The sequence below is a fragment of the Nematostella vectensis genome, chromosome 5, assembly GCF_932526225.1.
Source record: "Nematostella vectensis chromosome 5, jaNemVect1.1, whole genome shotgun sequence".
Lineage (NCBI taxonomy): Eukaryota > Metazoa > Cnidaria > Anthozoa > Actiniaria > Edwardsiidae > Nematostella > Nematostella vectensis.
The window spans coordinates 3145115-3168114 of record NC_064038.1 but is presented as its reverse complement, the minus strand read 5'-3'; the positions used below and the strand labels follow the sequence as shown (position 1 = coordinate 3168114).

Here is a 23000-nt window from a genome sequence, read left to right as displayed (position 1 = left end):
GGACCGTAATATGTGGCCGCTTAATAGAGGAGCAGGGTACTGAAAATATGTCAGTTATTGTGCCTGCCAAATGTCTAACAGAGGCAGATCTAGCTTTTCGCTAAAGGGGGGGTTTGGCTCAGTTACAAAGGGGGGAGGGGGTTATTGTTTTTGTTACATATGGCTTTCTGGCAGCCCAAAAGGGTGTTTAAACCCCCTAAACTCTTCCCTTAGATCCGCTACTGTCTAAGCTACGTAAGTAACCTTATATTACTCGCTTTCTTCAAAAGCCAAACCAGGCACGTGTCCCCCGACAAGTGGCGGTGGTTCTTGTGCATCCGTTCGTGCCGAGGCCATCCCCTGTGGTGAATCGATCCCGGGCAAGGAAGGACGAGCTGACAAGGTCAACGACTGGGACTGTCCCGGGGAGCAGAGGTACGAACGTTAGGGCCTCTGGCAGTCGCTATTTTTAGCAAAACATCAAGTGTCAGAAAGCATCCATTTCCATCGGCTTATTTAGGAAAGCTATTGCAATACGTACGATTGAATTTGGTCAATACTTGGATTCTAGATGTGTCTGAGGCACTTTAACGGAAGCAAATTATTCAGCACCCAGACCCCCTACTCAACAAATATCTTTAAAGTTTGATTAAACGCACACACTGTGCAGAAAGTCGTTTATGGATCCGTTTCCATCCTTTTTATGCTAAAAGATCATAGCGTAACATTCACTTAACTGACCGATTAAAGGTAATTTTATAAACCTTCAAGAGTAAATTGGTTAGTGTCCCGTTGATTAGAACCAGGGAAGTGTCCTTAGACGTATGGTTTATTTCTAGGTGCTGCAAAGATGACAATGGCTGCTCGGTCTGCCGTCATCCACCAAACGGTAAAAACATAGTCCAACTTATCTTCCCCGTAGAAGTAAATAAGGGCTGTACGCCTGCCCTTCTCTTTGAAGGACTCTTCGGTAGTGAACTAAATCCACTTGAATCTCTGTGAAAGTCAATCCAATCGACAAGAAAAGCAGCTCCATTCTATTGCAAAGTATAAACTATTCTAACGATAATGATTTATTCAGTATTTGATAAATCAGCGGTGTCAAACAAATTGATCTATGGTCTTAAACTTGAGTTTGAGCATCGCATAACTTAGCTGGTCTCGATGTCGAAAAATCTATGGAATTACCGGGTTAGTCTCTTAATTCATCTGCTTACAGTTTCTCTACAAATCGTGTAGAAGACGACTCAATAAAGGCAAATTACTCCCATAAAAAAATTAGGTGAAGTATCAAAGACGTTTAGTCTGGATATGACAAGAGCCGGAGAGAATAAATTGGCTGTCAAAAAAAAAACTTATCCAAGCTAGGTGTCTTTGATGCAGGTAGCGCTAATTCTATAAATTTCTAACAATTGTACTACTCGAGTAAGTAGGTTTGGTATTGTTCTGCAGTACCACAGTGTTACCTAGGAATTCCTCTACGGCTAGTTGATACTGCATTCGATAGAAATAATATTTCGGAAGGAATTGGTCATTATGTTGGAGACCATGAGTGATATTCTCCAGTTCTATGTTACCTTTGGGTTCAAACATAAGATATTTGGAGTGAATCAGTTCTTTTAAGATGCGGAGTACTTAAATACTATTATCTTGGGCTAACTCGGGACATACTCGGTAATATTCTGGACGTACTCGGTAGTGTTAGAATGTGTCTCGGTAGAATTAATTCGGGATGGACTCGATAGTCACTCGGGAGCTACTTGGTATTACTCGAACTACATGATTGACAACCCGATTTTTACTAGCGCTGCTCACTTGTTTAACCCACGTCTTTGGAAGCCCTGTATATTTTTTTTTTATAGAATGTAAGGGACAATACGACCTGGCGATCCTATTGGACGCGTCTGCTGACATCGGGGAGACTGGATTCGAATACGCCAAGACCTTCGCTAAACAGCTTGCCTCTGCTTTTGATGTGTCTTCAAATGGGGCGCAAATTGCCTTGATTTCATATGGCGCATCTGCAAAGGTGAGGTGGAGAGGTCACACAGCTTTTCGCGAGAATAGACAGGCAGTGAAAGCACGCCGGAAAGAGAAGCAGGCGTGACTCGCTGACAAAACTGCACTGTTGCATTATGGGTCACATGACGGACAGCCAAAAGGAACGCCGCACGCATTTATCATAATATTGACAGCTGTCATAGTTCAATTCGATGCATTATCACATGATTGACATCTCGCTTTTGTGTTCTTTTTAGGCGGACTTCTCACTGAAGCGCTACAAAGACAAAGATCAGGTCCTAAAAGCTATAGACAACGTTCCTTACCAGGGAGGGGCGTCCGCTACAAGCGAAGCTTTGCGAACTGCCCTCAGTGACGTGTTCCCTGCCGCAAAGGGTGCGCGTGAAGGCGTTAACAAGGTAACGACACGTTCAGGGGAGGGGGAGGGAGGAGGAGGGGGTTATGGGGTCCTCAGATAAGAACATCTATTTTCCATGAAATGGATTTTATGCAAACGATCTCGTTTTTTTTTCTATAAAATATGCCATTACATAGTTTGAATAAACGTACAGCCGGTACCGAAACTTAAAACAATTTTTTATCCATTTCTATCTATCCTCAATATGAGACGTTCAAACCAAAATATTTTTTTTTGTCTTAAAGATCAATTGTTGATTGTTTAATAAACCTGGCTGATTATTTTGGATATTCCGCATGTTCAGTGTTTTTTTTTAGTTCTTCGTTTCTACCGTGTGCAAGTGAATTGTCAGCTATTCGGGCTCTTCCTTACATAAAAACCAATCTCTGTTTTGCCCCCATACGACCAATGTTTTGTGCTAAAAAGTTAATCTGATTTTTTATGAACCCTAGTCTCTCGTCATCATCAGCACAGGCCGGTTCCAAAACCCTGCGGCCGCGATCAGCCTGGCTGGTCAGCTGAAGCTCCAACAAGTAGACGTGTTCGCCGTACCTGTTGGCAACAAACCCGACCTCGCGACCCTCAGGAATGTGGTGTCGCGCAAAGAAGAAAAGAACGTGTTTATGACGACTTCCCCTGAGGCCTTGCGGCCACATCTCAGGGCTGTGACTGATACTATCTGCGCAGGCGCCGAGAAGATCAAAGGTAATGACAACTAGATTTCACAAATTCTCATTGACAACTTTCCCAGGAGTGATGGCCATCTGGTGTCTATTTCATCTTAAAAAATAAGATAGATGTAGATCTTGAGTTCAAGAAAACGTCTTTTTGCATAATAAGTAAATGAAAGTAATTTCTCAATCTATGGTTATTATTAGAATATTCTTTTTGCATAAAGAATTCCTTTTTGTTAAAAAAAGTAATCGTGGGGCGATATCAAAAGGGTTGAAGTTTTATGCTACAAAAGTCTCTGAAAACAAAGCGAAACAATTCTAGTTTTTAGGCGTTAAACGTAAAGCTTCAACTCGGTGTTGACCACATAGTTTTTTTTTTACAATTTCAGTTGTGTTATTATTTATATCAGTTCACTATTGTTTGGCGTTATCTTTTTGGATGATTACTGATATCGTTGCATGTTCTCATCAGTTTGTGACAAAAAGATGGATGTGATGTTTGGAATACCCACCGCTACAGAACTTGGTGACAGTTTTCAGAAAGTCAAAGACTTCTACAGTAACATGGTCAAACTTTTCAAGGTATGTTTTTATATTAAGGCTTGAAGAGCCTAAGAGCCTGACTTGCCCCCTCGCACAAATCAGTCGAGTTAAAACAGAGAGTAGGTGCATACGCCCAAGTCCCCCCAGCCATGCTTTTCATGATAGACACAGAGTGGTAGGTAGGTGCAACGAAGTCTATGACAACGAGTATAGGTATTTTTTGTCGATCTGCCCATACCATCAATTTGTTACGAGAACGATGTCTATGATGACAACGGTCATCTTACATAATAAATCTGTGTATTTTTTTCCCGCTGCTTATCGTACTTATTCCATACCCAGGTTTCCAACAGACACGTGCACGTCGGGCTTATACCGTACAGCAATACCGCCTCAATGACGCAAAAACTCGACTCAATCTACGACAGACCAGCCCTCCTTTCCGCCATCAACGACCTGAGACCTTCCGGTAGCGGCTATAATGTCGCTGACGCTCTCCGAGTCGCTGCCGATCACGCGTTTACCATCTTCGGAGGTGTTCGGCAGACGGCTCCGAAGACGTTCGTGCTTTTCTTGCCTGGTGACGCGACAGGAGCTCAGGAAGAGATCAATGCGGCTGCGCAGAAGCTTAAGAGCATGGGAGTGAGGCTCATGATTGCTGGTAAGCTTTAGTACTCGGTTGAAGGTTTTAATTTTCTCGTTCAGCCGCCAAAATTTCATGCGTGTAAAAACATCCGTTTGTATCGTCTGATTTGGGGAAGCTATTGAGATAATTCTTTTTTTATTGAATTTGGTGAATGAGTTATGAAATTTCGTTTCAACATGGTTCTCTAGAGATTTCAATTTTATCTTCCAATGTGGATTAAAACAATACAATGATAAGGCTGAGAAGAGCTCTTTAAAACATTTTAGGAATAACTGGGTACTATTTCGAATAAGTAGCAAGGTTCTTACCAATGCCCGCGACGATCGTATTAATTTTACAATTAGCTGGGAATTCCTCAATCATCACTAATCTTTATTCTAATTCGGTTTGTTTTCAGAGCTGAAACCTAAAGATGCGGCAGTTAACGCCCTAGCTGCCTCTCAGCCCCCCCGCAAACACCACCTGACGGGAGACTTTGATGCAATCAACGCTGCCGTGTATGATGCCGTCAACACGATCTGTAAAGGTAAGGTCATCCAATTCAGGTTTTTTAGTGCGGTGAGACTTGACCTTTGTCTCAACGTCCTTAACCGAGAAGACGAAGAATTGAACAGGTACTGGCACCCGTTTACTTCCGGTCGATTATGTAACAATTTCCGATGATTTCGTACGTACAACGCAACATCTATTTCAAAATTGTAAAGCAGTGTGTCTGTTGGAGGTATCTCTAAACTTGTGACTGATAATTTAAAGCTGTTGGCCTGTTGAATTGCGCGGATTCAGCTGATGCTTCTGTCTTTTGTCGGTTGAGGTTTCCGTACAGAGCCAAAGAGAAAGCCAAAGGTTTTATAGAGGTTTTGTAGAGAGCCAAAGGTTCTACACTTCTAAAAAAACGCCACCGGCTGACCAGAATGGCTTTAGTGAGCCCGAGACTTCATCACGTTACCTTTGTGATTGTATGACTGTGTGAATGTATCTTGGTGTATTCTCTAGCCAAGTATGGCAAGTGCCCAGCCTTCCCTCCACCAAAACCTGCCGAGTGTCCGCCTGACCAAGACGACGAGTGCTCCGTGGACGAGGACTGCGAAGGGCCCGAGGACGTCTGCTGTGCCGGAGGGTGCGGGAGGGAGTGCAGACCTCGAGTCAAGAGTAAGTGGTCGGCTTTATGAGGTTCGTTCTTGATATAGATTTTCCATTTGCCGTGGTATCACTTTTAAGTGGTCGATTTGATAAGATCTTTTGAAAAAGAGCGTCTATTTGAAATAGAGCTTACGATTTAGATGTCCTAGTCAGACGCCTCTTTCTTTTCATTCATCTTGGAGACAAATTACGAGGAATCCTAAAATATCTAATTAGCTGCTAAAAAATGATACTTCATTTAGCCAATTTAATTTTAAAAACGCAATAGCTCTCCCAAGTAGCTGGTTTGGTCTTCTCGCGCTTTCAATTTTGCTTTCACCTTTCAGCTTTGACTTCCAATATGACAAAATGGCAGCCGGTAGACACAAACGTTTTCATTCATTTTCAGATTGCTTTGTCGCCATGGATATCGCCATTGCGGTGGACTCAAGCGCTAGTGTCCCGGATGACGAATTTGAAAATGTGAAGAACTTCGTCACACGCATCGTCAACTCCAATTCAGATTCCGAGAACAGCATCCATTTTGGCGTCCTGCAATTCGGCGCAGAGACCAAAACATTGACGTCATTCCAGAAATTCGCGTCTGAAGCGAAACTCCGCGACCTTATCAAGGGCATGCAAAAGCTGGGTATGGTAAAAATGTGCCTGTCTCTGTCTATTTATATGACTGGCTAACAAGCATCAGCTTACAGCCTTCTTTATGTGCTTATACTTTTTTATTAGACTGTATACAATATAGTTCATTATCCAGACATTAACTAGGAAAATGCATTTGCATTCACGAGCTGGCTCACCAGTTGACTCATGGGGCGTTTGGTTTTTTAGATCAAACAACTTTGATAAGAATTAACTCTCTTTAGATAATTTGCGGCTGGTTTTTTAGTTAGAATTTCCACAAGATATCGTAAAGATATGACCTGATGTGATGTGACGAAATAATTTTAGGTTATATTTTACCTTTTATAGCTTACATTTCCAAGTATCACCATCCTCAACAGTGTCAGAAGATGGAATTCTTGTAAGCTTTTATGTTCTACAAAACAATGACAACATTTCAATCTTATTTCCAGATGGCGACAGAAAGTTTGACACAGCACTCAAGGGTATCAGGAAAGATATCTTCAGCCTTGAAGGACGCATGCGCCAAGGGAGACCCCGTTTTGCTATCGTTATCACTTCCGGTGCAAGTGCCGCGGTCTCAGCAGAATTAGCGAAAGCGTCTAAGGAGCTTACTGATATTGGCGTAAAGATAATTGCAGTCGGTACTAATGCCGGCGTGGGCGATGATACACTGAGGCAGCTTGCGACCGAGCCTAATCTCAAGTTTACTGCAAACAAACCTGAAGACTTCAGAACATTGTGGAATGATATCGAGAAGCAAATGTGTTCACGTGAGTCTATTATGAGACGACATAGGTCATAAGGTGTATAATAGATGGCGCACGACATAGGTTATAAGGAGTATAATAGACGGCGCCCTACCCATAGGTGGGGGTATTCTGTGCTTAATCTCGACATAGGTCATAAGGAGTATGATAGATGGTGCACGACATAGGCCATAAGGAGTACGATAGATGGCGCACGACATAGGTCATAAAGAGTATGATGGATGGCGCACGACATAGGTCATAAGGAGTATGATAGATGGCGCCCTACCCATAGGTGGGGCGTAATGCAAAATATGCAAACATGTTCATGTATCAGCTAGCAGAAAACTGGGGAAAATAACCCCGGGAAAAACGACGCGTTATGCAAACTGGTAAGGTCAAGTGAAAGGCGAATGTAATTAGCTAAATATATAGGCCTGAGTGAACCTCTAGGGAACGCGTAATTCCGTTCATGTTTTTGAAAAACACGCTTCTTACCGATCTACGGAAAAGCAAAACAGCCGCGTTTTGGCGTGTTGCCATTTTCGTTTTGACCCTCCTGATAGTATACACTAAAAAACATACCCGCCTATATTATGAAAGTTAATCAAACACTCTAACTAAATATTTTAGCAAAGCCTGGCAAGTGTCCACCCTCCCCTCCCTCGGGCGGATCCTGCGGAGATGCCCCCCCTGAAGAGATCCCGTGCGGCGAGTCTGTGGCGGGTAAAGAAGGCAGGACCGACAAAGAAAACGATTGGGATTGCCCTGGAGAACAAAGGTGCTGCAAGAGCGACGATGGATGCCACTCGGTCTGCAAGGAACCTCCAAACGGTAATGATCACGTGATTCGGCGTAAAGTGTTTGAAACAATGCGTGACGGATGTTGAAGGGTTGTGTGACATGCAGGTGATACGTTGAGTTCACAGTTTTAACTTTGATTGTGAGAGATTGCGTGAGTGGCGTGTCATGACCGTTCCATATGAATTGCGTTGCACATCTTTAAACGTTTCTCGACATATGCATTTTCTGTGACGTTTTGTTAAGAAATTATATAAAGCGTTACCTTAAGTTGCTTGCATTGTATTGAGTGACATATTGTGAGGCATCAACACGTAGCCGAATCAAGGTATAGGGTTAAACAGGCTTAAAACACATATATTCCATTTATTTGTAGTCGCCAAAAGGTTTGTTCTTTCTTTCATCGTCTTTTTATGATGACTCTTAACATCTAAGAACTGACATCCTGACTACTACGTCGTAGGGGAATATTTGAATCAGAAGCGAAATGAGCTGGAGAGCCACAAAAACGCGGGTTTTTATTTTTTACCTTCTTTTTCAAATTTTGCCCTTAGACTTCTCGTAATGCATCAACACGTGACCTTAACCAACACAAATAACTTCAAGTGCGATCAATCTGAACAGCCGGTGAGCGCTTTTAGCCAGTCAGGGATCTAAGAAAAGCCTTCGAACAACAAATCAACGTCACTTGTAAACTCCTTCAATTGATATAGTATCATTTTAGTGTATTTTGTTCAGGTACAACAAATTATATTCAAAATTGAGATACTGTAAGACAAAATAACATTATCTCTAAAAACTAATGAGCACCTGCACCCCCCCCCCCCCCCCCTTCGTATTTTTCTACGTTTAATGTTTGTTGTCGAAGTCTTTATTTTTGTCCTCAGTCTGTAACGGTCAGTTCGATCTCACGCTGCTATTGGATACCTCTGATGACGTCACTGAGAAAGGATTTAAGAAGGTGCAGACGTTCGCTAAGAACCTGGTCGATGCGTTTAATGTCGGTGATATGGGTACGCGTGTGTCTCTCATCTCGTATGGCGAGAAACCCAAGCTTGACCTCAAGCTCACAGGGATTTCCGGAGTCAATAGCGACAAGGTAAGTGTAGACCCTGCACTTTTTTAAGTTTTCAACGTCGTTTTCCCAGCTCGCTCGGCCATGTGACATACCATATTTGGAACTTGCGTATACTGTATTATATTTGGTATTTTCGCGGACAGCCATCTTGAAAAGGCTAGATCCAGGCTATAACGTTATAGAACATCAAAGGCTTCCCGTGCGCTCGCCAAGGCTCTTTCAGACCATTTAGGAAAACAAGAGATTACCGCTCCATTGACATTCGCCGGGAAAGCTAGATAATGACCTTTCTTTTTTTCATTTCCTTTTCACTATGGAGCTTGTACAGTTATTTCAAAATGACAAGTTCTTTGTTTACAATCCACCATATGTCTTACGAGATTAACTACTTTAACGTCCAGGTGAAAAACGCGATTGACAGGGTGAGGTTTGGAGGGGGTGGAGCCTCGTCGACAGCGGATGCGCTTGAGGTCGCCGTCAAGGAGGTGTACACTGACAGAGAGATGAGACCAAGTGCTAACAAGGTAATAGATCTCTGACGCCGCCATTTTCTTGTCCGTGCCAAAGTGTTGTAAATAATATTTGCTTGTTTACATGCTGTGGCGTTTACTTCTCGGGATCTAGCTGTTACGTCTACAGTAGCACCCCACATATGAGAACCTGCTATTTACAAAGTTAGCCTTCACATTTGTGGACAATTTCTTATACATTTACTGTAAAGTTCTTATATGAATGGTGTATAAGTTACAAAATTTTAGCCTAACAGGTTCTTCATTTCCTGGTGCTTATATGTTGGTGCTGATATATAACTACTGTATTCAGGGTGGCGTTTGTCAGAAAAGTTACTTGATTGATCCAGAAATCGCTTTGAGCTAAAACAATCCCCTTTTCTTGGTTATTAGAATAATGGTTTAGTTGCAATAGAGGAATAAGAACTTTGTTTCAATATATTATCAAATACTTTGCAAAATACAAAATTCTTTGCTAAGAGAAAACACACAAGGTAAGGTTGCCGTACCGCAGGTGCTTCGTAATCTTTATGACTTGTAATCAGAAGAGAAAAGTGAATGTGACCATCTTTGTTCAATGGAGAAAATCTCTGAAAAGATAAACTAAGAGTCATCGGTACCTTTCCCTCAAAACGTTTTCTTGTTGGGGGTGTTGTCTGTTGCAATATGGTATTTTATAGTATTCTTAATTCTTTCGAATTAATGCGGCAGTTTTAGTATTCTTGATTGTTAATATATTATTTAGATGTACCAGAATTGTTGATTGTATTTATTTTGTTTGTTTGCTCTCGTAGTCTCTGGTCATCATTAGCACCGGAAAGTTCCAGAACCCCGCGAAGGCTGCTCGACTGGCAGGAGCCCTCAAGCAAGCCCAAGTGGACGTATTCGCTGTCCCAGTTGGGGAGAACCCAGACATCCCGGCGCTCAAGAAGATCGTCTCACACATCGTCGACAACAACGTGTTTATGACGTCATCCTATGATGCATTGCGGCCCCACCTGCGCTCGCTGACGAAAACGATCTGTGATGGTGCTGAAAAATTGAAAGGTACCAGCTCCCGTACTAGCTGATTACAGCTTGGCCTCTAACATTATTTTCTAATTGTTTTAAACAAAAGACTTCTATTCTCTTTAAAAAACTATCCTTTTATTGTGTTTTATGTTTGGTGTTAAAGAGCACCACATACACCTTAAATTTTGTTATTTTTTTTCTTTATATTTCTTTTTTCATAATACATACCAATGTATTTGTAGCATTGTTTATCCATACCATTGTTTTTTTTTCGTATCGATTTTTATTACGCATTGTTGTTATTTTGCATACTGGTTCGTCTCATAACATTACTTTGCATAGAATTGTTGTTTGTGGTGTTGTTTTTCACTTTTTCTTTCTTTTTCCTAAAACTTCTCTCCCCTTTTCACCTTCTTGTTTCCCCTTCTTCATCACCATTTTAGGATTTCCCGTTTTCTAAATGCCCCTAAATGCCCCTAAATGCATCTTACAGAATGCAAAATCCCTATGGATGTTGTGTATGGTATCCCTGTGTCGAACTCACTCGGCCCAGACTTCGACAAAGTCAAGGACTTCTTCACGAGCATGACGAAGCAGTTTGGCGTGTCCAACCGCTTGACCCATGTGGGTCTCGTCCCGTACAGCAACAATGCGCGCTTGGCTGTGGCTCTAGACAAGGCATACGACAAGAACAAGCTCATCGAGACTATCGAGAACCTAAAACCTTCTGGTAAGGATAAATAGATTGACAAATCTAATAACACTCTTTGCAGCTGAAGTGTTGGATAACTGCGATACTTCTTATTCCCTTCTGACCGCCATTTTCTCCCCAGTGTCCTGTCAATGTATGAAAAAACATAGCTTGTTTAGACGCTGTGGCGTTTATCTCTTGGGATATTGGTGTGACGCCTATTAGGGCTGGCGGAAGGATATAAGTTACTTGATTGATATAGAAGTCGCTTTGAGAAAACTCTGGAAAACTGTGATGCTACTTATCCCGCTCTACGGATCTAAATGAGGTTGGCGGTAGATTTCAACGGTTCGGGGAATATTCATCGGACTTTATTTATTTCTGCGTTCTTTCTATTCGTATTCAAAGCTCTATTTTAAGTTAAGGTCCTATCCGTATTCAAGGCTCTATTCTAAGTTAGGAGTCATTAAAACCGGGTAAGTTAGGGGTGTTTCTTTCAAATTCTAAAGTTTCCTCGACAGCATTCGATGTTGGCCTCCGGTAAGCTGTTTTCTAATTTTTATCAAATTGCATTTCCATTTCCCTCTTCTTCAGGCAGCGGCTTCAACATTGGCGCCGCCCTGCGAGTTGCCACAGACCACGCTTTCACGATGTTCGGGGGGGTGCGTCAAACGGCGCCCAAGACCTTCGTCCTTTATGTCCCAGACAAGGCGGACACCCCTCGGGATGCCATAGAAGCAGCCGTCAAGAAACTCAAGTCCATTGGCGTGCGCCTGATGATCGTAGGGATCAAGGATAGGGTGGACAAGGCGGCCTTCTCTACGCTCTCAACCCAGCCACCCAGGAAGCATCTGTTGCACGGGGGGTTTGACGAAGTCGGCGCCCAGGTGTACGATGCAGTGGAAACCATTTGCAAAGGTGCATTGGAAAGCAGGGCCGTAGCAGGCCACGTACGATTGGGGGGGGGGGGGGGGTGCAAAATACAGAAACATTAAGAAAATATTTGGGGGGGGGGGGCACATGCCCCTACTGGTCATTTCCTTCTGTTTCTGATTTTTTTTTGGGGGGGGGGGGGGGGGGCGCATGCCCCCACGGCCCACCCCCTGCTACGACCCTGGGAAGCCTCAGAGCTGCCATTATTAAGTCATTCTAGCCTTATACCGAGTATGAGCAGGGATCCGTTTGCGTCTGCTTATTTTGGAGATGCATTTCTCAGATTTTCTCAGCATTTCTCGCTTTTTATGTGTATTTTCAGGTTTCTTTATGTTTCACAAAGGTGTGACGGAATAGTGCTCTTTAGACTTTTTACAGTTTAGAGGGGTTTTATCTACCTGAGGTAGATAAATAAAAAAGCGCACGAAGCGATTTATAAATCATTTGAATATTCGAGGGAGAAGTTCATTTTTTTCACTTTTGTTTCTTTTTCCATCAAAATAAAGACGTTTTTTTATAGTTTCCACAATGCCTATGCAGATCACACTACACCTTGTTTGTAGACGCGTGCTGTTTTTGTTTCATCTAGCTCGTTACGGCAAGTGTCCCGCGTACCCACCTCCTGCACCTCCAGAGTGCCCACCCGAGGCGAAAGACGAGTGCGCGACCGACGGAGAGTGCCAGGGCGACGACGTCTGCTGTGTTGGAGGCTGTGCCAGGGAGTGCAGACCGCAAGTCAAGAGTAAGTGTTCTCCTTAACCAGGTTTATTAAAAACAAATTAACCGTATGGGCCATGAATTTGTTCTTCATATAGAGGTTCTGTTTTGGATATACTGTACAATGTGGGTGGTCAAGAGTAACTGTTCTCCTTAATCAGGATTATTCAAAGCAAATTAACCGTATGAGCACTGAATTTGTTCGTCATATAGAGGTGCTGTTTTGGATATATAATGTAGGTGGTCATCTTAAACCGGATTATTCTAAGGGCATTATTATTAGGACACCGAATATGCTCTCTTCATATAAAAACGGCTGTTAACCAACTCCAACCTGTCGAGGCCTCGCTTTTGTACTCGAACTACTCTGAGAATGGACCATTTCTCGTATCTTAATTGAACACTCAGAGAAACATGGGAAATGTAGATCCCGTGACATTTCTGGGTGGCAAATTCAAACCAAAACAATCACAGAAATCACTGCTCCCGTCACAAGAGAACGACGGAAAAAATCTAAATAAAACTAAACCCTTTCTGAAAAACATTCTGGCTATTTTCCTAAGCGCTAAATAGGTTGTTTTTGTTGCTGTTATTTTGCCGCTTAAAGCCTGGGCGCGCGCTAGTTTGCCAACCGCAAACAATCACGTGATCTTTTAGCGCAAGTCCCGTGTTACATGTTCGTTCTTTTATTTAAACTAACGTAAATGACTCATCCTTGTATTTGTGACTCCGTAGATTGTTTCGTAACCATGGATGTCGCCATTGCTATCGACAACTCAGCAAGCGTCTCTGACGAGGACCTCGAAGCAGAGAAGAAGTTCGCTACTCAGGTAGTAAACTCGATCTCAAGCGCCGAGAACAGCATTCATTACGGCGTCCTTCAATTTGCCGACTCTTCCCAAACACTCGCCAACTTCAACGGCCTTAAAACAGACTCACAAATCCGGCAACTTATTAAAGACATTAAGAAGAGTGCAGAACCCTCTAGAAGGATCGATGTCGCTTTGAAGCAGATCAAGAGAGATATATTCAGCTTGGAAGGAGGGATGAGACAAGGCCACCCACGGCACGTCATCGTGATTACCGCCGGAGACTCCTCGCCCGATTCCGAAGATTTGGCGACAGCATCAAAGGGGTTACGAGAGCTCGGCGTTAAGATTGTGTCGGTCGGCATCAATAGCAATGTAGAAACGGCGTTCCTTACTTCACTGGCAAGTGAGGATCGATTAGCGTTCAAGGCGTCTTCTCCCGAGGAGCTAAAGACTCTCTGGTCACGTGTGGAAAAAGAGCTATGCTCAGGTAAGTCACAACCATTATCCACAGGGAGCCCAATATCACAGCTCGTAGTTCTTTAGAATTGTGGGAAATTTACAGTAAAAACGCATATCGTTTATCTAGCTATTACAAGCGACCACTTTACTCCTCCCTGCGTTTCGTAAAAATTGACCGACTCTGCCTTAAACTACACAATGCTCTGTAACGAGTCATTTATCACTTCTAACAGCTAGGTGAAGTTTTGATAAAACTAAAAAAAAGCTGAAACTATGAACTTGGGCTCCCTGTGCCATTTCCAAGAATAACTTGATTTGCGATCATTTACTACAATCTTTAAAATCTTGTAAACTCGAGTAATCGACTCTCTAGTACTAAACTGCTTTCTTAAAATTAAGAAATGCAGAAATAAACTTTACAATGCGACGCATGTTACTGTGGCCACCTTGACAGTTTTGTGAAGTAAGCCAATGGGGATACGAGAAACGTGCTATCTGATACGACGCGCGCTACCGTGGCAACCTTGACAGTTTTGTGAAGTAAGCCAATGGGGATACGAGAAACGTGCTATCTGATACGACGCGCGCTACCGTGGCAACCTTGACAGTTTTGTGAAGTAAGCCAATGGGGATACGAGAAACGTGCTATCTGATACGACGCGCGCTACCGTGGCAACCTTGACAGTTTTGTGAAGTAAGCCAATGGGGATACGAGAAACGTGCTATCTGATACGACGCGCGCTACCGTGGCAACCTTGACAGTTTTGTGAAGTAAGCCAATGAAGATGTGATTGGCATCAATATCACTAGCCAATCAGCTTGGGCAAAGAATTTCTTCGGTACACATCGGAACACAGTGAGACACGTGTTAATCGAAACAGGGAATCTCTCATGTTAATTTGACTTTGTTTTCGTGGCCACGGTAGCGCGTGTCGCACCACAACTTCGCTACCGAAATTGGCAAATGAAAACACGCCCCCATGAGGCATCCCACCACGAGTTCTCTGCGTCAGGCCAATTGATGGAAGGTCGGGCTTCAGGGATATTTTGGATGGGCATTGTAGATTTTTTCTTACTCAAGCCTAACGTTTCAGTTAAGCCCGGCCAGTGTCCACCAGCTAAGAGCGCCGAGTGTGGGTCAGAGATCCCAGCATCAGATATACCTTGCGGTGACTCGGTGGCGGGGAAAGAAGGAAGGAGCGAGAAAGAGAACGACTGGGACTGCCCGGGTGAGACGAGGTGCTGCGCTGACGGATGCGGGAGAACCGTGTGCAGAGAGCCTCCAAATGGTACGCATGCGCAGAAAGCGTCTTGAGTAACTAGTTTATTTAAAAAGCGCTGACTTATTAGAGAACAGCGCTACGAAGGCATATTGCGGGTGTAAATATGTATACACCTGTTATTTCATCTTAAAATTTTCCGATGACGAATGTTTTGATCCAGTTTCTGTAATATTTGATCGACTTGGCTAAAGACAATTTGAATTCTTTTATCATATATGTTTTCGTTACTGTCCCTAAAAACCAGAGCAAATGGCTGCGGAAAGTCCAGAGCCGGAGACTTTTTTAACAATTACACGCGGTTGTTTGGCCTGGCTTTGATAACCCTTATTGCTTACCTAAAAGCACATGCACGCTTGCACAACTGCACCTTTCCCTCGCACCACAGCACTGCACTCTTGCACCGCTTATCGACTTTCAGATATCATATCAGGTCTAGATTCCAAAGGATCGAATACCTGAATGCAACATGTAAGTATGTCACAATGCAGACTTCATACCTGTTATTTCAGGGCTGTTCTCGAGACATTGTAACAGACAGCACTCTTTGGAGTTTTATTCCTGTTCGCAACTTCTTTTTCGTCTTTCGAGTCTTTTTTCCACCTGCAGAATGCGCAGGGAAGTTCGACATCACTTTGGTTCTGGACTCTTCAAATGCGGTCGGATTAGACGGATTCAATAAGGTGAAAACCTTCGCTGGTCAGCTTGTGGATGCCTTCAACATTGGAGATACCAAGTTCGCCGTGATCACGTCTGGTAAAAGCACAAAGATCGACTTTATGTTCAACACGCTGAAAGGAGGGGCTCTGAGTAAAGATGGTATCAAGTCAAGGATAGAGTTCGCCACTTTTCAAGGGGGGGATGCCCCTGATATTGGAAGGGGGCTGGGCCACGCCCTGGACGAGGTGTTTAAGACGCAGAATGGAGCACGTCTGAGGTCCAAAAAGGTTCGATTTATTATTTATTATTATAATTATCAGCATTTTACTTGAATAAAAGCATCACTATTATCATAGAAAAATGAGACATCTACGCACAATTACAGTTATTATGATTATCAGCTTTACACAATCATTTCTTTAACGAATATATCTCATTTTCGCGTGCAATCTATTTATTTTATACAAAAATAAAAATGTTTTTTTACGGTACAATCTAGTTTCGTGGAGCGCGCGCAGATGCTGTCGTTGTATAAATAAAAATAGCTTTAATCCTCGATAACAAAACCACCTCTTGAAATGTTATCTTTGCCATTTTTATTATTTTCATGATCATTCAAGTTGTCATTATTCTCATTGATACAATCATTGATGCGTTGTCATAATTATTGTCTAATTCAATAATAGACACCATTATTAGTATCATTATCATATCATCGGCAGCACTACTAGTCCAGACCTGGAATTTTTTTAGCGCTCGACATTCTAGCTCGCGAGCCAGAATGTAGAGCGCAAAGAGAGTCCCAGGTCTGGAATACAGCACTACCTAATCATCATTGTCACTATCACTACCACCACCATTATCATTATCATCGCCACCAGCAAAATCACCACCATTACCATCGACCCCAACTGCACTATCATAACCACCACAACTCCAACATCCCCATTACCATCAACATTTCTACCAACACCACCGTCATCATCATCATCATCATCACCACCATCACCATCATCATCATCATCATCATCATCATCATCATCATCATCATCACCACCATCATCATCATCATCATCATCATCATCATCATCATCATCATCATCATCATCATCATCATCATCATCATCATCATCATCATCATCACTATCATCAACAATCAGATTCTACAACAACAACAATCATCACCATCAACACCACTCCAATTAGCGTCATAACCTCGTCATCATCATCACTACTTTCATGATTTTCAAAACCATCTTTATCATTATTATTATCTCACGCCCTCTCATCGCTTTCATCATCAGCGATTGGTGATCATCGGATCCGGCAAGATGACGGACGCAATTAAAGCCGCTGCCATTGCCTCCAAGCTGAAGCAGGACAAGGTTGGTCTGTACGCAGTGCCCGTTGGGGGACAGGGCGACCTTCCTGCCATCAAGAAGATCGTGTCTGATGTTGTCGAGAAGAATGTATTCATGACGTCTTCCTATGATGCTTTGCGGCCCCACTTGCGTGCCTTGACGAACGCTATTTGCCTTGGACCTGTTGATATTAAGGGTAAAAAGTGTTTTTTTCTTTCCTTTTTTTACCACCAAAGGTAGCCCAAGCCTCCGATCAGTGGTGCTTTAACTGGGTCTCAACGCTGTCCTTATTAACGAGGTATTATTGTATGGGGAGAGTTTTGAAGATCCGAACGTTGTTCTTATTAACGAGGCCCAGTTGTATGAGCAGAGTTGCCCTTGTAAAAGGGGTTTCATTGTATGAGCAGAATTGTGTAGGCCCCACGGTGCCCTTGTGAACGGAGTTTTATTGTATGAGCAGAATTATGTAGGCCCCACGGTGCCCTTGTGAACGGAGTTTCATTGTATGAGCAGAATTATGTAGGTATCCATGTTACCCTTGTTTAAATATCATTGTATGAGCAGAGTTTTGTTGGTCCCCATGTTGCTCTTATTTACGGAACTCCAATGTTCTGTCTTCAGCTTGTGATGTCCCTATGGACATCGTGTTTGGCATCCCAACATCTGGCGCTTTCAAGCCCCAGCTAGAGACCGCCAAGTCCATCTTTGGCTCCATGCTGCGCCAATTCAATGTCAACAACCGTAAAGTGCACGTTGGGCTGATCAAGTACGGCGACCGTGCCGAGATGCCGCTTCACCTTGATACCGAGTACAACCGCGACAAGATCCAATCAGAGATTTCCAACCTTCAAAGTGCAGGTCTCGGCGTCGATGTCGCATCCGCCATCAAGCTGGCGGCAGATAACGCGTTTACGGTTTTCGGAGGTGTCCGCCAAACCGTACCCAAAACATTTGTCCTGTTTGTGCCTGGTAAAGCGTCAGTGCCCAATGATGTCATCGCAGGGGCGGCTGCTAAGCTGAAGAGCATGGGAGTGAGGCTACTGGTTCTGGCGCTGGAGGGAGCGGATAAGGACTTGTACAAGTTGTCGGCGTCGCAGCCTACTCGAAAGTTCTTGGTCCATGGGAATGCTGACGTGCTTGGAGCTAATCTGTTGGATACGGTGGAGACTGTTTGCAAAGGTTGGTAATGTGGTGTGAAATAAAGAAGAAAACAGAGTTTTTCATTACCTTAAAAGGTTATGTAGGAGAGCAGCGCGCTGAGTAAAGCAAAATGAAGCAAACAGCAGAAAAGGGCGTACGAGGTATAACTGAAGTGTCTCTGTCGTCAGTCACCATTTTGTTATTCTTGAAAAATAACAAGTGTGAGAAAGAATCCGTTTCCATCGGCTTGAGGAAGTTGTAATGACTTTTTCAATTTGAAATAAACGTAGAGAACTTTGTTTGTAGGTGGTTGACAAGATCTTTTGTCAGTGCTTTAAAATAACTCTAAATACAAAAAGATTTACGTACACGGAAATGAATGCGCGTCGCATCGTATTTCAAGTTTAAGATCGAGTTATTGCTCAAAATGTTATTCCTTATTATCTGCTTTGGAGACAACTATATCTACGTAACGGCTACTCACGCGATCTGTCACGCACTCCGCGTGACGCACATCTGATAAGACTTCAATCATAATTAAATAAATAAATAACTTCCATTTTGTATTGTAGGACGTTATGGAAAATGTCCAGCTTTCCCGCCACCCGCCAGCAACTGTTCAACAGACGGTGCAGACGAATGTGCAGTGGACCAGGACTGTAAAGCGGGCGAAGTTTGCTGTGAAAGCGGATGCGCCAGTGGCAACATGATCTGCCGCCCTGTAGTCAAGAGTAAGTAACTTGCTGTACTCCATGGTGTGTGTTTGTTGCTTTGCGTTTCATTGTGTTGTGATTTGTTGTGTCGGTTGTGTTGTGTTGTCTTCCAACAAACGGAATGTTTTTGTTAAGCCACCCTGCGTAATTAGGGCGATATGTATGCCCCAGACTGTCGTCAATAGACCCTTATACTTTGTTACGACATTTTATGTGTCTCTATGTCGCAAAACGATGTTATGTTTATTCTAGACTGTTTCGTTACGATGGACGTGGCGCTGGCGGTTGACACCTCAGACGGAATGAGCGACGCGGATCTCGCAAAGACCAAGAGCCTCGTCACTACACTTGTCAACCAATTCTCCGACTCTGAGAACTCTATCCGTTTCGGCATTACAACCTACGGCCAAGAAGCACGTACTCTTGCGAACTTCAAACAGAACTTTGACGAAGCCAAGCTCCGCACCGCCATCAAGGGAATCCAGAAAACCGGAGTGCAGGCACGGAGACACGACCTCGCCGCAATGGCGGTGAAGAACGATTTGTTCAGCTTGGAAGGTGGCATGAGGCAGGGACATCCTCGATTCGTGATATTTTTCTCTGCGGGCGCAAATACCGGGACTGCAGACGACCTGAAGAAGGCGTCCAAGCCCTTGACTGATCTTGGAGTGAATATGATAGCGATTGGAGTGAACAGTAACGCAGATCAAGCATCTCTCGCTGAACTCGCCTCTGAAAATCGCTTCATTTTCTCGGCAAATTCGCCTGCCGAGTTGGATGCGCTATGGCCGTCGATAGAGGCGCAGATGTGCCAAGGTATGAAATCAGTGTTAAAGACTCTCAGCCAGCCGCTATCTTGTCATCCTAACAAAAGTCTAAGTGAGAGAATTTCTGAGAAGTGAGAGAAAGTCTGAGAAGTTAAAGAAAGTCTGAGAAGTGAGAGAAAGCACTAAATTCCATCGCCTGATATATGAGAGTTATTGCAATATTTTCGATTAAACACCCCTGGTGTTCTGTTTTGTTGTTAGCAATTGAAGTAACGTAAGTGGGAACCAGTCCTACACATTGAGCCTCATGACGGTCATCTAAGAGCATAGGAAACCCGGCGTAAACAATGCCTCTTTAGAATATTTTATAGTAGACGAAGTATTTTTTTTATAAATGAGCTTTGGCTTAATCACATCTCAATTTCCTGATATGATAAGGTGCTAAATTTGATCGATCAGCTTTATTCCAAAGGACGTTATAATGTGACACGCTTGAATAAAAGTGAATTAGAAATTTGATAAGAATTCCCGTTTCTTTCAATGCAGAAAAGCCTGGCAAGTGTCCACCCTCCCCTCCCTCGGGCGGATCATGCGGAGATGTCCCCCCTGAAGAGATCCCGTGCGGCGAGTCTGTGGCTGGTAAAGAAGGCAGGACCGACAAAGCAAACGATTGGGATTGCCCTGGAGAACAAAGGTGCTGCAAGAGCGACGATGGATGCCACTCGGTCTGCAAGGAACCTCCAAACGGTATGATCACGTGACCCAGTTTGTGAAAAACTGCATGACGGGTGTTGCGTGACACTTGCGTGACAACATGTGATATATTGTGCTTCAAACTGCATGACAAACGGCGAGCACTTGCGTGATTGGCTTGTCATGCGATCACCTGAGGCGTTGCGTGACAAAATCATCGAGTTCGTGACGCATGTTTATGAAGGGTAGAATGCGTGACATCGCGAAGTGCGTCATTTTCATAGAAAGTGAAAGCGGGCATAGAGGCGTCCGTAATAATTGTGAGACCTCATGTCATGTACGTAGAATGCAGTTTGAAGCCATTGCATGTGCTAATAGTGTGTGACGTCATGTTATATACCTGGAATGTATGACGTCAAGGCATGTGCTTAGTGTGTATGGCGTCCAGGCATTTTTTTGTTGAGTGACGTCATGGCATGCAGGGCGGATGGGCTAGGTCACGGCATGTGAGAAGGGGTTTGTGACGTCATTGCATATTTATTGATGCATAATTCGATTCACGTGTATTTTGCATACGTCAGCATCAGCTCAATGGATCATCCATCAAGTGGTAATGTATATTTCGCCATGTAATTCATCTTCTTCTCTACGCACGTGCACGTGGTATCTATCTTGTGTTCTATGAACGGCTTTGCACATGTACTATGCACTTGTGATACACCTGCATGTTATGCATGTCGTGCACATACAATGCCTATTGGTGGTTTATGCACGGGCATGCCGTGATTTCATCGCATATCTATGTATGCCGGTTGTTTAATAATTTTATCCATTACCATTCCATTTATCTGCTATAATGAAGCCTTATAAAATTCTTTCTTGCATGCAATTCACTGAACCATTTCCGCATAAGGAAAAATGGTCAAACCTAAAAATTATTTTAATTTAGATATTATTTCAATATATCCATATGTATTTCATAAACACCCTAACCGAGCACCTTAACTACTAATTACCAACTACTGACATCTAGATAGCGAACGGTCCCGTGCCTAAGGGGAGTATGGTGGGGTGCCTAAGGCTTTTTCCGGTGTGTGGCACGAATCCTCTCATTTTCAATGAACTCGCTTTTTTCAAAACGGCTCTCCGGCTCATGAGAGGACCCGTGACGTCATTTCCGGCAAGCCCTTCTAGTTAGCCCTGGGTTTTTATTTATAAAGAGCGTAAAAATAGGCGTAATATCAAGCGTAAATACGGCGTAGTTGAATGTCCGCAGCCGCTAGAATAATAATTTAGTTGAGAATAACATAATACATAAAATGGCTGGCATTGCGATATTTAGAATATGCTGAGGGTCAAGCCTAAGTAAAGTAAGCTATAACTGATAAACTAATTGCAATATACATAAGGATATAAAGGCTAAAATAATTAAAAATGTATATTAATGGTCTGAAACAATACGCATTGGCGAAGTTCTGGTATCAATTGTGACTTTAGCATGTGCATCCATATATCCAAGAGTTCTAAAAGCATCGGGTTATCATGATTTCTAGACGTCAAAATCTATTTCAAAGTCTACATTTAAAGCCCTCAACGTTCATAACTCCCCAACCCTCTCTTACCCACAAAGAACCCGCCTACATCAAGTTTCTATGGCTACCAGATCATTTTCTCCTACTTAAACACTTTACTGCGTTGTACAGTTTGTGAGAACGCGGCCCATGATCTGGCGATCCTCATAGAGTCGTCGGACTCGGTGGGTGCGGCCGGATTTGAGAAGGCCAAGAAATTCGCGAAAGACATCGTGAACGCTTTTAAGATCGGAACATCCGGGACACACGTTTCTGTCACCACCTTTGGCGCCAGCTCGTCAGTGAACTTCAACTTCAATAGCTTCTCGGTAAGTCAATATATCGTCGTAGGGTATTGAGCTTCAACTTCAATAGCTTCTCGGTAAGTCGATATATCGCCGTAGGGTATTGAACTTCAACTTCAATAGCTTCTCGGTAAGTCAATATATCGCCGTAGGGTAATGAACTTCAACTTCAATAGCTTCTCGGTAAGTCGATATATCGCCGTAGGGTATTGAACTTCAACTTCAATAGCTTCTCAGTAAGTCAATATATCGCCGTAGGGTATTGAACTTCAACTTCAATAGCTTCTCGGTAAGTCGATATTTCGCCGTAGGGTATTGAACTTCAACTTTAATAGCTTCTCAGTAAGTCGATATATCGCCGTAGGGTATTGAACTTCAACTTCAATAGCTTCTCGGTAAGTCGATATATCGCCGTAGGGTATTGAACTTCAACTTCAATAGCTTCTCAGTAAGTCAATATATCGCCGTAGGGTATTGAACTTTAACTTCAATAGCTTCCCGGTAAGTCGATATATCGCCGTAAGTCGATATATCGCCGTAGGGTATTGAACTTCAACTTCAATAGCTTCTCGGTAAGTCGATATATCGCCGTAGGGTATTGAACTTCAACTTCAATAGCTTCTCAGTAAGTCGATATATCGCCGTAGGGTAATGAACTTCAACTTCAATAGCTTCTCAGTAAGTCAATATATCGCCGTAGGGTATTTAACTTCAACTTTAATAGCTTCTCG

The 23000-nt window shown here is 43.1% G+C and overlaps 1 protein-coding gene across 2 annotated transcripts in view; it reads left to right on the top strand.

Annotated features, from left to right (window-relative positions):
- The window catches only part of LOC5512020, a 73228-nt gene that overhangs the window by 33438 nt on the left and 16790 nt on the right, over window positions 1–23000 (top strand). Inside the window, exons 29-55 of one of the 2 annotated variants that reach the window (XM_048727350.1) lie at window positions 270–414; window positions 819–868; window positions 1842–2008; window positions 2238–2399; window positions 2851–3103; window positions 3545–3654; window positions 3958–4276; window positions 4659–4787; window positions 5255–5410; window positions 5790–6029; window positions 6472–6792; window positions 7402–7602; window positions 8457–8668; window positions 9049–9171; window positions 9951–10203; window positions 10661–10897; window positions 11453–11776; window positions 12381–12533; window positions 13244–13807; window positions 14874–15068; window positions 15669–16006; window positions 17024–17276; window positions 17702–18259; window positions 18793–18951; window positions 19186–19749; window positions 20247–20447; window positions 22097–22293. In XM_048727350.1, coding sequence (XP_048583307.1) covers window positions 270–414; window positions 819–868; window positions 1842–2008; window positions 2238–2399; window positions 2851–3103; window positions 3545–3654; window positions 3958–4276; window positions 4659–4787; window positions 5255–5410; window positions 5790–6029; window positions 6472–6792; window positions 7402–7602; window positions 8457–8668; window positions 9049–9171; window positions 9951–10203; window positions 10661–10897; window positions 11453–11776; window positions 12381–12533; window positions 13244–13807; window positions 14874–15068; window positions 15669–16006; window positions 17024–17276; window positions 17702–18259; window positions 18793–18951; window positions 19186–19749; window positions 20247–20447; window positions 22097–22293 — 6584 coding nt within the window. The remainder of the gene's footprint in view (window positions 1–269; window positions 415–818; window positions 869–1841; window positions 2009–2237; window positions 2400–2850; window positions 3104–3544; window positions 3655–3957; window positions 4277–4658; window positions 4788–5254; window positions 5411–5789; window positions 6030–6471; window positions 6793–7401; window positions 7603–8456; window positions 8669–9048; window positions 9172–9950; window positions 10204–10660; window positions 10898–11452; window positions 11777–12380; window positions 12534–13243; window positions 13808–14873; window positions 15069–15668; window positions 16007–17023; window positions 17277–17701; window positions 18260–18792; window positions 18952–19185; window positions 19750–20246; window positions 20448–22096; window positions 22294–23000) is intronic. The other variant, XM_048727351.1, reaches the window with a different exon arrangement.